The 13,177-nt window shown below is 41.8% G+C and overlaps 1 protein-coding gene across 19 annotated transcripts in view; it reads left to right on the forward strand.

Moving 5' to 3' along the window:
* The window catches only part of cyst (rho guanine nucleotide exchange factor 18 cysts), a 223,300-nt gene that overhangs the window by 142,635 nt on the left and 67,488 nt on the right, over positions 1 to 13,177 (forward strand). For all 19 annotated transcript variants that reach the window (XR_015316507.1, XM_086974227.1, XM_086974226.1 and 16 more), the window contains one exon: positions 3,640 to 3,950. Coding sequence is in view for 18 of the 19 variants with exons in the window: in XM_086974227.1 (XP_086830353.1) it covers positions 3,640 to 3,950 (311 nt within the window). In the remaining variant the exon portion in view is untranslated. The remainder of the gene's footprint in view (positions 1 to 3,639; positions 3,951 to 13,177) is intronic.

The raw sequence follows: 13,177 nt of genomic DNA on the forward strand, positions 1-13,177 counted from the left end.
AAACCTGGGGGTTGCAAACCAAACAAACTATCCAGGTGAATGAGATGGGCACTTTCGTCAACTGCCTAACCGGTTATATATTTGGATAAATACTGGTTTGTATATGATACAATAGTATGTGACACGTACTTCCCATGATTCCAGCATGAGCAGGATGATTGTTTAAGGAACTCTCCCGGATAATGCGGGATTGAAGAAACTGCTAGCAATGGGACAATATTTGAATGGGGCGACGTCCTATGATGGCTTAGCTGTTTCCTGAACTATTTCATTCTAACATACGCTAAATCTGTACAAAAAATAATGGCAGACCATAGATACCCCTTGCAATGCTAACATGTGTGAATGTAAATTGTGCTACGACATCTGATTGTTGAACCTATACTCTGTCCTAGATGTGTAAACATACAGTCGTCTTCGATAAATCGAAAAATTTACTGCCTTAGCTATTGAAAAAAATGTATCGCTTATAAACGAGACTGTCGCTGACGGCGTATCTAGAAAAAGAAAGCAATGTATTTTAAATTTATTGAATTGCCGAACGGCAGTGACAGTATGCCGACATATGAACCTGTGTGACTCGAACTCTGCTAAGCAAAACAAATCCATTTTCATAAGGTTTGACCTTATTTCTTGTTATGAAAACTCGTGCTATATGTACTATAATTAATATATTAAGAGCTATGTAGGATGGCGTGGTTAAGATATTCGCGGCACGCTTTAATCTCATATGAGTCACAGCAGCGTCGCGTGGCAAACGTTCCCCATTCTTGATGTTTGTTGTCGCTAAGCAGACCTCGATCCGCTTTTAACGCAGCTTTTGCCTGACACGTACCAGCGGAACGTTAAACGCCGCGTACTGCAAGTAATGGGCGTTTGACCAGTCCCTATACTAAGTGCAAAATGGAACTTTTCCCAAACAGAACATCTAAATTTGGAAACAATGGCTCATTTCAGATTACTCATGTTATCCACACATGTCGCTGCGTGTACATGCATTCGCCGCTCAAATGTATTACTTTTAATTATCTCTCCGGGTGGAACAAACACTATTACATAGTGCTTCGTTTTATAGGAAGAAAAAAACGCGAATCTATAGCCATACCATTTACTGATGAATGCTTTCAAGGTATTATTGTTACAAGGCAAGCGAGTAGCGTATGCCATCTTGCATAAGGCCACGGATTATCTTAGCATCCACAACTTGTCACGATCTTGGTATCTTGGCCTTCCACTTCCACTAAAATAGCCAACCCCACCTATCAGTATCAACAATGTTCTCGCAGGTAAATAGCGATATAGTTGGCCTCGTCATCAGTATTAATTATCAGTAAATCTTGTAGACTCTGAGGGTTTTCCCCACGCTTCGTCGACGCCGTTTGCTGAACAACGTGAGCTACAGCGGTAAAACGGTGTCGTTTTGGAACTCGCCAACGTAGCAGCGATCGCTCCTCGCCTGAGCTGAATGGCCTTACAAACTGTTTGTTAGCGTTTACCAGCCTCACCCTCGATAGGCTTTGGCGCCGCGATAACGTCTTACTGGAGCCAGAAACCGGGGATCTAAAGTTGGCCTGCTAGCAGCCTAGACGCTTTCCCGCACGGAGTGTTTAAAGTGGCTGTGTATGCTAGAACGCTACCTGATATAGAAGAGCGAGCGGAATTGGGATGGAGTGGAGCGCAGAAACTGTATCGTCGCGTCCATGTGGATTTTCCGAGTGCATTTGTTGATGTACGTGTACTTATGGTCGCATTGAACGTGTGTTGACAGGCAATGGTCGTCGAGAGAGAGCGTGACATGGGCGACTTTGCCCTATGCCCAATAAAGCTGGAAATGTGGACAGGTAACGTCGACTCGCTACTAGAGCGTGGAAGGGACCGAGTGATTTTTTTCTGCACGGGCTGTTTGACTTGACAACCGGAAAACTCAACGTTAAAGCGAACCTATTCACACTCTTATATCTCTACATTCCTTGACAATCATTCTTCCGCTCCGATTGGCTATATTTGTCGGTCCTCTAATGCACATTTGTGTTGTTACCTCCCCCCCCGCCCCTCCCCCACCATGTGTTGCTCTCTGAATAGAGAGCGTGGACCTCGCTGAGCAAACGAGATCCAACCTTTTATATTTGAGAGGCCCCGTATTCGTGTGGGAAGGAAGTATCGTTTCGTCGGTACACCACATATCAGTAGGTCATTCCATTTGACTGATTTTCGTTTCACGTTGTTAGGGCTCTATTACGGTATAAGGCACGTTTTATACTTCACTCGGTCTTGAGATATATCTATGTGATATGCTGAGTTGTTCAAAACGAAACGTTTGGGTGCAAAGACACGTGCTAGTGTACTTTGCATCGTGCCCATATTATTATCTATGCTTTACATTGCCATTGATGGCATTTTACCGCTTGGATCTAGAAGTTAATTATGGAATCAATTCTTGCACCATAAGATAGGGACAAGTTAGTTTTGTTTCCAAATTTTTTGCCGGTTGTTCCTCCCTCCTTCATAGGCCCATCTACTACAACTGAAACTGGTTAAACAGCCAGAAAGCGAGGTCGTCCCTTGAAACGTGTAGTTTCTACTCAGTCTATGTAGTAGAATGGAAGGAACTGCGCCACGCTAAACTTTATTCTGAATGGTCATCTCCATATTGGAGGAGGTTCGTCAGGAGGCTTGTCTTAAGTCTAATGTACATATGAAGGAAGGAAGCTCTCACCGAGGCCGTGCCTTTGACCGCATATATTGCCATGGGTAGAGCATTTTTACAAAAAATGCCAATGATGCGTCTCACTTCAGACGAAATGAGTCTGCTTCACTTGCCTTTGGGATATGGGTTTTTAGGGGCCATGAGGACTCAGAAAAGCCGGGAAAGCAAGAGAGCGAATGCAAGTGGCGGGGGTGAGCGAGAAAGTGCGAAATCAAGGAGCAGACCTTAGCTAGGGTCTGGGAGCAAGCCACGTGCAGGAACATTTGCTCTATTGCTATTTGTAATTTCCAGCGTTTGTATGCTCATTCTGTGGCTAAAAGCGTCTGTCAGCATTTAGATACGCATAGATACGCTCTCTTGGGTACAAGGAAGGAGATGATGTCAGTTCATTTTGCTTTACGTATATAAATCACGTCTAGAAAGGGTTAGGTCGTTCCTCGTAACTAAAAGTATTACCTAATGCCGAAACACCAGTTAATTCTCAGAAGGATCCATCCAGCAAGGTAACTAGTAGGCATGGAAAGCTGTGAAATCAGCAATAAGCCTAACCAGCTTCGCTTACTCTTAATTTCTCCAGATTTAGTTTTCTCTCTTAAACGAACAAAACGCAAGAAGCGCTGTCTCACCTCTTTCATTAATTATCCCTTTTTGGAACGTCACTGCTATTCGCTACCCAGAAAGTGACCAGTTCCGAACGCAAAAGGTTCGTTTTAAAGAAATTTTGATAGAAATTGAAACATTACTCACAGACAAATAGCTGTTTGTATATGAAAGAGTTGCGCTGCAGTGTCAAGAGCCGGTACAACTAATTGGTCTCTTTTAGGCATTAGCGATATGAATTACTACATGTTATATAAATAAGTCAATACATATTAAATTGTTAACATCGGCATTCCGGTAGCTGACAAATGCTCCTGATGTTTTTCTCGTAGGAGTTTTTGCAGGCATCAAACCCGTCATCGAGGCGATCCTCCGCCAGTGATGTACGCCACAGTCCCTTTCAGGGCAATTCAATCGGCGGGAACACCGCGCAACGACTCGCAAAGCGAAGTCAGCTCCAAAGCCAGAATTCAGAAAGTTCGAGGCGGCAAAGCTGGACCGATTTGAGTAAGACGGACGCAATTATAAGTCAGACCGACATCATTGGAGGCATCACATTACCGTTGCTCCATGGAACCCATGATAGCCCCAAGACGGTAAACAACCGACGGGCGCATAAGTCGCCGATCAAACTGCAGAGAAGGTAAAGCAACAGTGATAAAAACAAATTAACTACTGATGCAACCGCAGTAACTGCGAGTTTTTCGCTTTTGCAAAAACGGTCCTCTTTCGTAACGTTGAAAACTCCCACCATCGCTTGCACTTGCGCACAAGCGCAAAAAAAATGTGGGGTTTAGATTGCGGGTTAAATTCAGTTTTTATCCACAGGTCTTAAATGACTGTTTACTACTACTACAAACAGCTTCTAAAATTCTTATCACATATATAAGCTTCAGTGTCATATCGTACGCTGCCTTAATACAAATCATTTCACAATCGAATGCGTTTTGAGGATTGTTTTTAAAAGACCTTTAAAACACTCTTCTGTTTGCGTAACAGGGTACGTAGAATTACATCACCTTACAGTTACTGATTATGTTTACTCGAAAATTTGCAGTAGTATAATAAGAAATATTATTATCGACAGAACAGCTTAATGTTTTTTTTAATAGTAATAAAATAATCGTATACGTAAAGCACAATGTCAAAGGTATCACTACTATACGCCTCACGAGGTGCTTATATTGAAATCTAGATGTATAGACTTCGTCATATAAGCACATACTTGATTATTCCGTTGTTTTCTTTGCTAAAAGATGAGACTTTACTGTTATACTCTCGTAGTACTTGATGATTCGGACATTGCGGTATACAATCTCGGTATAGGCTGCAAGTAGACACAAGTATGCCGATACGAGTAGATCAACAATGTATAAATGCAAATATATTTATTCCCGCTTTATTCAACTCAACGCTCGAACAGATTTTTCTTAGTAAAACAATCGTATTCACTAAAGAGACATGATAAAAATCGTGACATGGAATCGTAGCAAAGAACTAAAGTTGGCACCTTTTTATCCGCTAAGGAAGGGTCACAGACCATACCTGTTGACGACAGCTGTCGGCTTCTCATCTAATCCTAGAAAATCTTTCGATAACAAATACTACCCCTTTAATTACTCACTAAAAAAAAGAGAATCTTCTGAAAACCTCCTTCGTGCAAACCTCTTCATAACACAACAGTTATGATACAACCTGTTCGTAAGTTCGCTCCGCGCAGGGACCGATGCCGATGAATCAGAAAATGAGGCTTTATTGCGTGCTACGCCGATAGCGGTGACATTGCATCTATCTCGGTTCTACAGCGGTTTTATAAGGTACACATATGGATCCATTTCAAGGGGTCACTACTCTTAACCAAGAAAAGATTGAAATAGCTACTTTTCCACTAATTTCGAATAATGCAAGTTGCCCTTTTAATGGGAGAGAAAGAGTAATAGCTAATTAAAGGAATAGATAATAAAAATACTTTGCAATCAGCTGCATGGAAAAATCCGTTTCCAATATGTCTGATGAATTAAGTAACACGCCAAAACGTTGTCCTAGGAAATGTTGAATTTTGAATAAGAGAACTCATTGCTTATAGGGCTTTAAGGCACTACGTTCTATATTTAATGGGATCTTCCGTGAGGTGAGTCTTATAGAAAAAGCCATTAAAGGAGACGTATGACACGTTCTGCGTTAATAAACCTCACGAAGTATTTGTATATGTGCATTCCCTTATAGTATCGCTGCTACTTGCTGTCAGTTATTGGTAGTAGTCCAATGACGAGGGTTCGTAATCGAACCTAAATGAACGTACAAAATGCTGTCACGCTAATGAAACTGAGCCGTTCTATCCTGATTTTCAGTTTTTGTCCTTTTTTCATCGGGACACATGAAGCTGCAAAATAAATAGCAAAACTAGGATTAACCGGACCTGGCTAAAAAACGAAGCCTAAAAGTTTCAGTTCAAAGAAAGTTACTTACCACTAACACATATTTATTTACCATAAAAGAAAGTCGATCTTCTCCGGTGCAGCTAAATTCGAAATAGGCTCAATTGCACGAGAGCACTTTGAATGTATATTGATGTTATGTCAGACTGCAACTTGATGAAAAATCGATAGTTCGAATTTTGTCTTCAAGCGCGATTATCCTATTAAGGTTTCTCGTTCGAATAGCTCGACTCGAGCGACAGAAGAGGCATGGCCTTTCTGTCTTCATAATTAATACCATCGTGATCGCGAGCTACGCGCTGAATGACTGCTACGACCGTGGCCTTCAAGACTTTAGTACGGGCTTAAAGACGATAGGACGAGGATCGTATGCGTGCTATCCTTGTCGGTTTCAAATCCGTTCGCTTCATTAGTTATTAAAGGCATGTAATTTATTTCATTTTAGGGATTTTAGATCACCCATGTCGATACATGGGTGTGTATATATATATCCGAAAAAATCAATCCTGAAACTAAGCTTTTTATAATATCAATATATACTCAGCACCCTAATAAGCATTCACTACTGGAGCTTAAAACACGCTCAGAAACGTACTAATTGTGCACGATTGAATCTAATTATATGCGTTACATGATATCTAATGGTACATCTGAACATATAGCTCACTGGGCTAGAACAATTATCGTTACAAGACCCACCGAAACGCAGAACTAACTACCTGCATATGTGAAAACGTAGTACAAGACTTCATCTCCGCTTCACCTGCTTGCCTTTCCCCTTAGCCTCCATTGCATGGAAACTTTGTTTTACCTCGTACTTCCTCATATAAATGTACCATGTCTTATATTTTCAAAGCCGCTTGCACATGGTAAAGTAAAAACCGAAAGATAACAGACATGTAAAATGTGTCGGTCTTCCGGGCTCGAATCTCAAGCATGTAGTGCTCGCGACCTTATCTTAACAACAGCTGAGAGCAAAGTTAAACATAACTACACCGAGCTCGAGCGATATCTTACAGGTGTCCACAGGTACAAGAGTAGCGATACATATATTCGACGAGAATACCGACGATAGCATAGGACGCATACCTTGTGGTAATGCAGTTATGATAACGTTGCTTACGAAACTTAGAAATACGCGGAGTGGTTAAACGTAAACGCGTTAGGCTTCGCGCTAAGAGCCAGCCGTCTGAAGCCATGATAAAGCATTAGCGGACTTAAGACTCGGAAAGATTTAATGCACACATAGCAGAAACCTCTGATAAAATATGATGATTCATGTATCGGTTTACGCATGTATCAGCAAAGGTTTCTATTGCATTCAAGCAAGTAGAGTTACCGGCAACAGTGAAGTAGATCACGATAATAAACTTGGCCAGGAATATCTTGTATAAATTCTTTGCTCTGCTTTTGAAGTCCGTCTGATTGTAATCTTCGCGTGAGGTCAGGGAGAATGAGTGAAAAAAATAGCCAGCAGTAGCAGTAGCACCTTGACCAGGGTGCTATTGCTCAACGGTAGTATCAGACTCTATCAGACTGAGTTAAATTACGAGCCAGCATTTCTCGCGTACTCTGGTTCCTTCGTTTGCTGCTAGGGTGTGATGATGTTAGCCTTCTACTCGTGTTCCCTGCTGGGGAAACAGGCTGTAGACAGAGTCAGTACGTGCGTTCTACTCTAGAAACAGATCAACAGCCTCGCCGGCAGCCGTGGGAGTGGTCTCTTCTTGCCGTTCGTAAGCCGCCTGTACGTTTGCTACTCCGCTGTCCATGTGTTCCTTCCTGGCTTGTCAGTGTCTAAGCATTAGCAAAAAGTTCGGTTAGAGGATTTAGCGAGCCCTGCTTAGGAGGACGAAGCAGCGTTTCAAGGGGGTACGTATGAGGTGGTTTTGGGCAAAAAAACGAAAGGAACAAAGACCCGGAAGATAACTAATCTTCACTTTCTTATCGAATAGTGTGGCTGTCGACGACGAATAAAAAGTGAACGCGCTATCGGGTGCGCGAATGACAATAAAGTCGAGAACACTGGTATCTAAAGAGGCCAAAGGCGGATCGGGTAGGGGTTTGGTAAACGACGAGAAAGACGATGAAGAGTCAATGTGGAAAAAGAGTAAATCGCTGTTTTGTTATCAACGTCACATTAGCCTTAAAAGGGCTGGGCTCGCTAAGCCTGTAGGCTATGCAGTAGGCTAGCGAAGATCGGCTCGGGATCTATTAAGTGGCTCTGGAAACAGGAGCGGAAAAGGTGGGACACATGATAAAACACAGCTGGAGTCAAAAAAAAACTCTTCTCGGAAAGTACGTGTATTTATGAACTGTTAAATTGTATAAAAAAACATATATAATATATATATATATATATATATATATATATATAAAATAAAGACGATCAGGAAGTAGTAATTTAAAAGTATACCTTTTTATCGCTGTGTGTATCATTCATTTTAACTGAACACTCTCGTTGCTTACGACTGAATGCAATTCGGCTCTCATAATAATACAATATTCAGTCTAGGCTCAAATTAAGTCTGCCAGAGGACTCCGAATCTGAATTCCAACTAATAAACTATCGAACTTATCTTCTCAACGGCGAGTTCCGAAAAGCCGACAGTCGGAAGTACTCTCGATGAAAAGCATGTCTTCGAACCTCAGTGTCGAACCCTGACCTCTACCACTAAATTGGTCAGATAACAAAGGTCATTGGGAAACAACAATAAAAATGATTTCATTCCATCCAATGCAATAGCAATAACAAATTAAAATTTAAAGAAGTATTAAATTGTACTGTGATTTCATTGTCCGCATCCCCGTGCTGGATTCTAAAAAGGTTGCTTCGTATGCTTCTGTAGGACCGATTTTTCTGAACGCCATGTTACTAGCTGATGATTGCCAGTAGGGTTAGTGTGTCGATTCGGAGGATGCCCTTTTTTTCTCTTAAGTAGAACGATTACTGGCGATAGGAGCAAGCGAAGAAGTAAGTTAGGATTAAGAAACGACGACGACGGTAGTTATTAGTAACACTGGTTATTGGCGAGCTGGTTAAGCGAGCGAAACCGCGAACTCAAGTTTACAGATATCGCTAGCAAGTTTCCTGCCTTGTTGTAGAAACCGTCACAAAACAAGAACGCAGGAGTAAATTAAAGAGTGCTTGTGCATGCACTGTTAAGCGTTTGCCGCTAGAACTACACGTAGACGTACGTCATGCACGAAATGCATCGCAGGAAACTGCGGCTAGCAGCACTTCTTTCTTTCTTCCTTCTTTTTGTTTCGTTTTCTTTGCTCGTTCCCTGTCAGTACGTAATTTTCCTAAACACTAGCCCCTTGTCATGCCACTGGTCTGCAGTTCCCAGTTGCGGGACTACCAGCGGGGGAATCTTTGCAGCAGCTCATTATGGAACAAGAAAAAAAAAATGCAGTTGCCTCATCGATCTACCAGCTGTGCATACGAGGATAGCGAACTCTTCTTCATTTGCTTATTATACAGAGTGCTAACAAGTTCGTATGGAAAAGAACAGGGCAAAATGAGTGTGATTATTATGTGATGCAGTTTTATGCAGAATTAATCTGTTGAATTTGTACTAGACACTCATGGTGCATTTTTGATGCAGGCAGGGCATAGGGCAAAGTCAATAGTCGGGTTGTTTGTGCGAAGGTCCGTAATATATTTATTTATTGTTGAACTTGAATGTTTCAGAACAACGATGAGTTTTACGGCTTTGTACTATCAAACTATTTCTGAAATGGTTTTCCCTATTTGTGGGAAAAGGCCAACGTGTTGTCCCGACAGAAAACGTGCGCAAGAACGCTTAATCTGCTCGAAGTAATCCTATCGTTCGCGAGAAATGACGAAACTTAAGCGTCGCTATTGGATTGTTTAATATTACTGTCCTTTAGCAATGCCCGTAGCAAAGTTACGGTTTCGGTATGTTGTTGGTTGTTATTGTGTAACAAAGTAAGACCTCAATGAGAGAGGACGCGATCGCAAAGGGGTAACAATACGATTACTGCTGAAGCAAGTTGTTTCCCTCCTTCCTAGGATGCGCACTCTAGCGTTACAATAGCGGCATGGACGAGTGCAACGATATTACGATGATAGCTATCCAGTGTAGAATAATCTTCGTATAACTCTTCACCTATGGTTAGGCGGCGTGGCGTATCGCTCGTGACAAGAAAAGCTGAAACTGTGACGATTTTATCTTTAAAATGCCTTAGCTTCAACTTTAATTGTGGCTGTAGAGCCGATAACTAATCGAAGAATGGCAATAACATACTGTATAATGTACAGCACGCTCAATCATTGATTAATTAAAGCTCATACATACCATTACAGGAACATCAGCTTCAGCCAAGCCCGTGAAGTGGTCATTTGTATGCTATAGGAGCACACAAATGCTAAAGCACAGTATGCCAAGATATCAATAAATGTATGTGTATGACAAAAATTAACGAGTTTGATTATTAATTGATACTTATGTAGGCGGCAAATAAGAACGGGCGAACGCATATGAAGCACTCAATATAGAAAAAAGTCTGGAACGGTCGGCTGAACTGCTCGATCCATGATAGCTATACCATAATTGAAGGAAGACATGTCGATACGAACAGCGATGTTATGGTCGCGTCTTTGTGAACCGGGACCCGATCACAGAAATGGCACACAGATAGCCCAATCCGCAGTTGCTTCGCTAAAAAGCTTCATAAAACTTCTTGCTGTTGCTACCTTCTGGGTCGACCCAACCTGAGTAGTTGAAACCGAGCAGAAGCTAGATCGGCCTCAGCCTCAAAGGAAGTGCCAAACGAGGCGTTGCGCTTATTTTCGGTTCGCTTTTTGACGGCGAAGATGTTTCGAAAAGCAGCTCGTTCTGTCGCGATTGTTGGCTAGCCAGGTTTTCCTGGAGAAGCTGTCCTAGAGAAGACTGTCGACTGGCAGGCCAACGAAAAAATTGACGGCGGTTCACGTATATCAGCGGAGAAACTAGATGTTAGTTTCAAGGGTGAAGCTAGTTAGGTCACGGCGTCTTACGATTTTCTGGGCCTGTCCACGGTCCCGCATCCACCGATGATCTGTGCTATCACTTTAAGTTGACAAAGGTGGCATGGTGGTTCAATTAACTTTTTGCATGGAGCATAAAATAAATTAGTAATTTCAGATAACGAATTACGGCCTAAGGGGCAGTATACAAAATTGTGCTGACTTATCCAACGAAACACGAATACGTTAGCATATGAACGCACAATATAGTCCTGCGCTTCTTCGTACATTGCGAAAAAGCATCAAGGCTACCTCAAAGCCCATTTCAACAGACCCAAGAAATGTATTGAAGATTTGCTGGAAGCGCACCATTATCATCTGGATGAAATAAATTCATGTCTATTATTACAATATAGTAAACACAACTTTCAAGCTACAGTACCGTTAGACCATCGAGCCATTCGGCAAGCTAAATTTGGACAATACATGTGCTGATGTAATTATGTGATTAGGTGTTCTTTTTTCCATCCAGGTTATGATTGAAGCGTGGCGATGAGGCCGTGAAGTATAGTCGGGTAATCATTACGCCATTTTTAGTCGATTGCTACACCACAAATTTATAGATCTCGTCAGGGTATCTGGCAGCACTGGTCATTTCGCGTTCCAGCAATATCGCGTATGGACGAGTGCCCATAATACCCAGTGCAGGTATGGGCATAATTCTACGTAAAAATCTGTTCAGAACTATCATCTTCTTCCTGTTTCGTTCCCGTCCGATGGCATCGTTTTCGCACAGAAGAGCACCACGTATTAACCAATCTCATATAGATATAGCGATAATAATAGTTGGATCAATGGTGATCTCTTGAGTACGTTATGCGTGCTTGCGTCTGTTCTGCACCGGGTTCGTAAGGCCACTATTTTCTTCGCCTTTCATTTTGAGCTTCGGCGTATTTGTTATGATTTCATAATACGTTCCAAATTAGACCGGCAGGACGGGCACCGATGTTTGTCCTGCTTAAGAACTGCCGCCATCGCAGCGACTCATCCTCTATCTAAAAAGCTTGAGAAATAATGGTCTTTCGTATAGCCTTCAGCTTGTCAATTTCCGTTCGTAAAAAGACTGTACTAGTAACGAGGTGTTGTCAATCGTTTTGGCCAACCTATTTTCCAAAAAAGCCAACAAGGGATTCTGTTAGGGCTCTCACCATTGAGAAACAGGGACGCAATTACTAACTATCGGTTTTTGGCACCAAACGATGTCTTCGTTCGATGCTGTGAAACTAGCCTTAGGTTGAGGTGAACATTTGTCAACCGTCATCCGCTGATTGTACGTGAGCTAATGTAGACATTTTTCGATTGCTAAATGACAGGCATCATAAACATGGTCAGGTGATTGTCCGTACCGATTTTTGGTACGGGTTGCTTGGAGTTGATTCTGTCTTTTGGAGTTCTACAATTATCTACTAATGACATGATATGGTAACATAAAGATAACTTCAAGTCTATGGATGGACTAATGTATAGAGAACTAGATGTTTCTTCGTATTTCGTAGACCTCTACAAGCCGAACACAAATGATTACACGCATGTTCACTGGCTGCATACATTTTTTGCTTTTCTGTTCTATTAAAACGCGTATACATCGTCGAAGCGATCCAGTCCTAGGTTCAGTGAGAATTATCTTCGGACTTCCTACGAAACGTCAGCGTCGAAGGTCGCAAAATCTTGGCTTTTCAGTGTGAAAGGGTTATGTGTGAGCACCGAAAACGACTTTGGAAGAAAATGTGGGAACGTTTACGTAGTGCTATACAGTATTCAGGGTAATACCCCGAGTGAACATCTACAAAAGAACATGCTATTGCTACCAATCTATTAATCATAAAGTGTTCCTCCTGTTCAGGTAGGGTCACAAGAACTGCTACAATGAAGTTATCTTTATAATCAACGTCAAATGATTCTCATCAGCGACGCTCTAGTAAAATATTCACAGGCTAAAATCCGACCATTACAAAGCAGTGCTATATACCTCAGTGTATCTTTTCGCTAGAACATTTATTAGACAGCTTCCGCAGTCCCACTTCACGAGATCAAAACAAAGGTAAACAAATATTCAAATAAATTCCTTAATGAGGTATATTAGCGGGAGCAAACAGTGTTGTTTCTGTACTTAGATCGTTTGCAAAGCAGTGCCCATTAACTCTGGTACATGTCCAAACTGGTTTACGACTAAACTATCTCAGTATTACCGATGCCTTTTCACTGTTTTACTGAATTTTGCTGACAAACACTTATCACATCGTTGACCAGCTGGGCTATCCAGCCGCGAATAGACCAGGGGGACATTATTATCGGTTTTGTTTTTTATTTGCTATTCTTTACGAGACTTTTGTTGGAAAAACGAGCGGAAGACGTCGTGGTTGCTCCTCGTGGTTTCGCGACAGACGTAAATGTGTAAAAGCT

This window comes from Varroa destructor, unplaced genomic scaffold, assembly GCF_002443255.2.
Source record: "Varroa destructor unplaced genomic scaffold, Vdes_3.0 BEIS01000007.1, whole genome shotgun sequence".
Lineage (NCBI taxonomy): Eukaryota > Metazoa > Arthropoda > Arachnida > Mesostigmata > Varroidae > Varroa > Varroa destructor.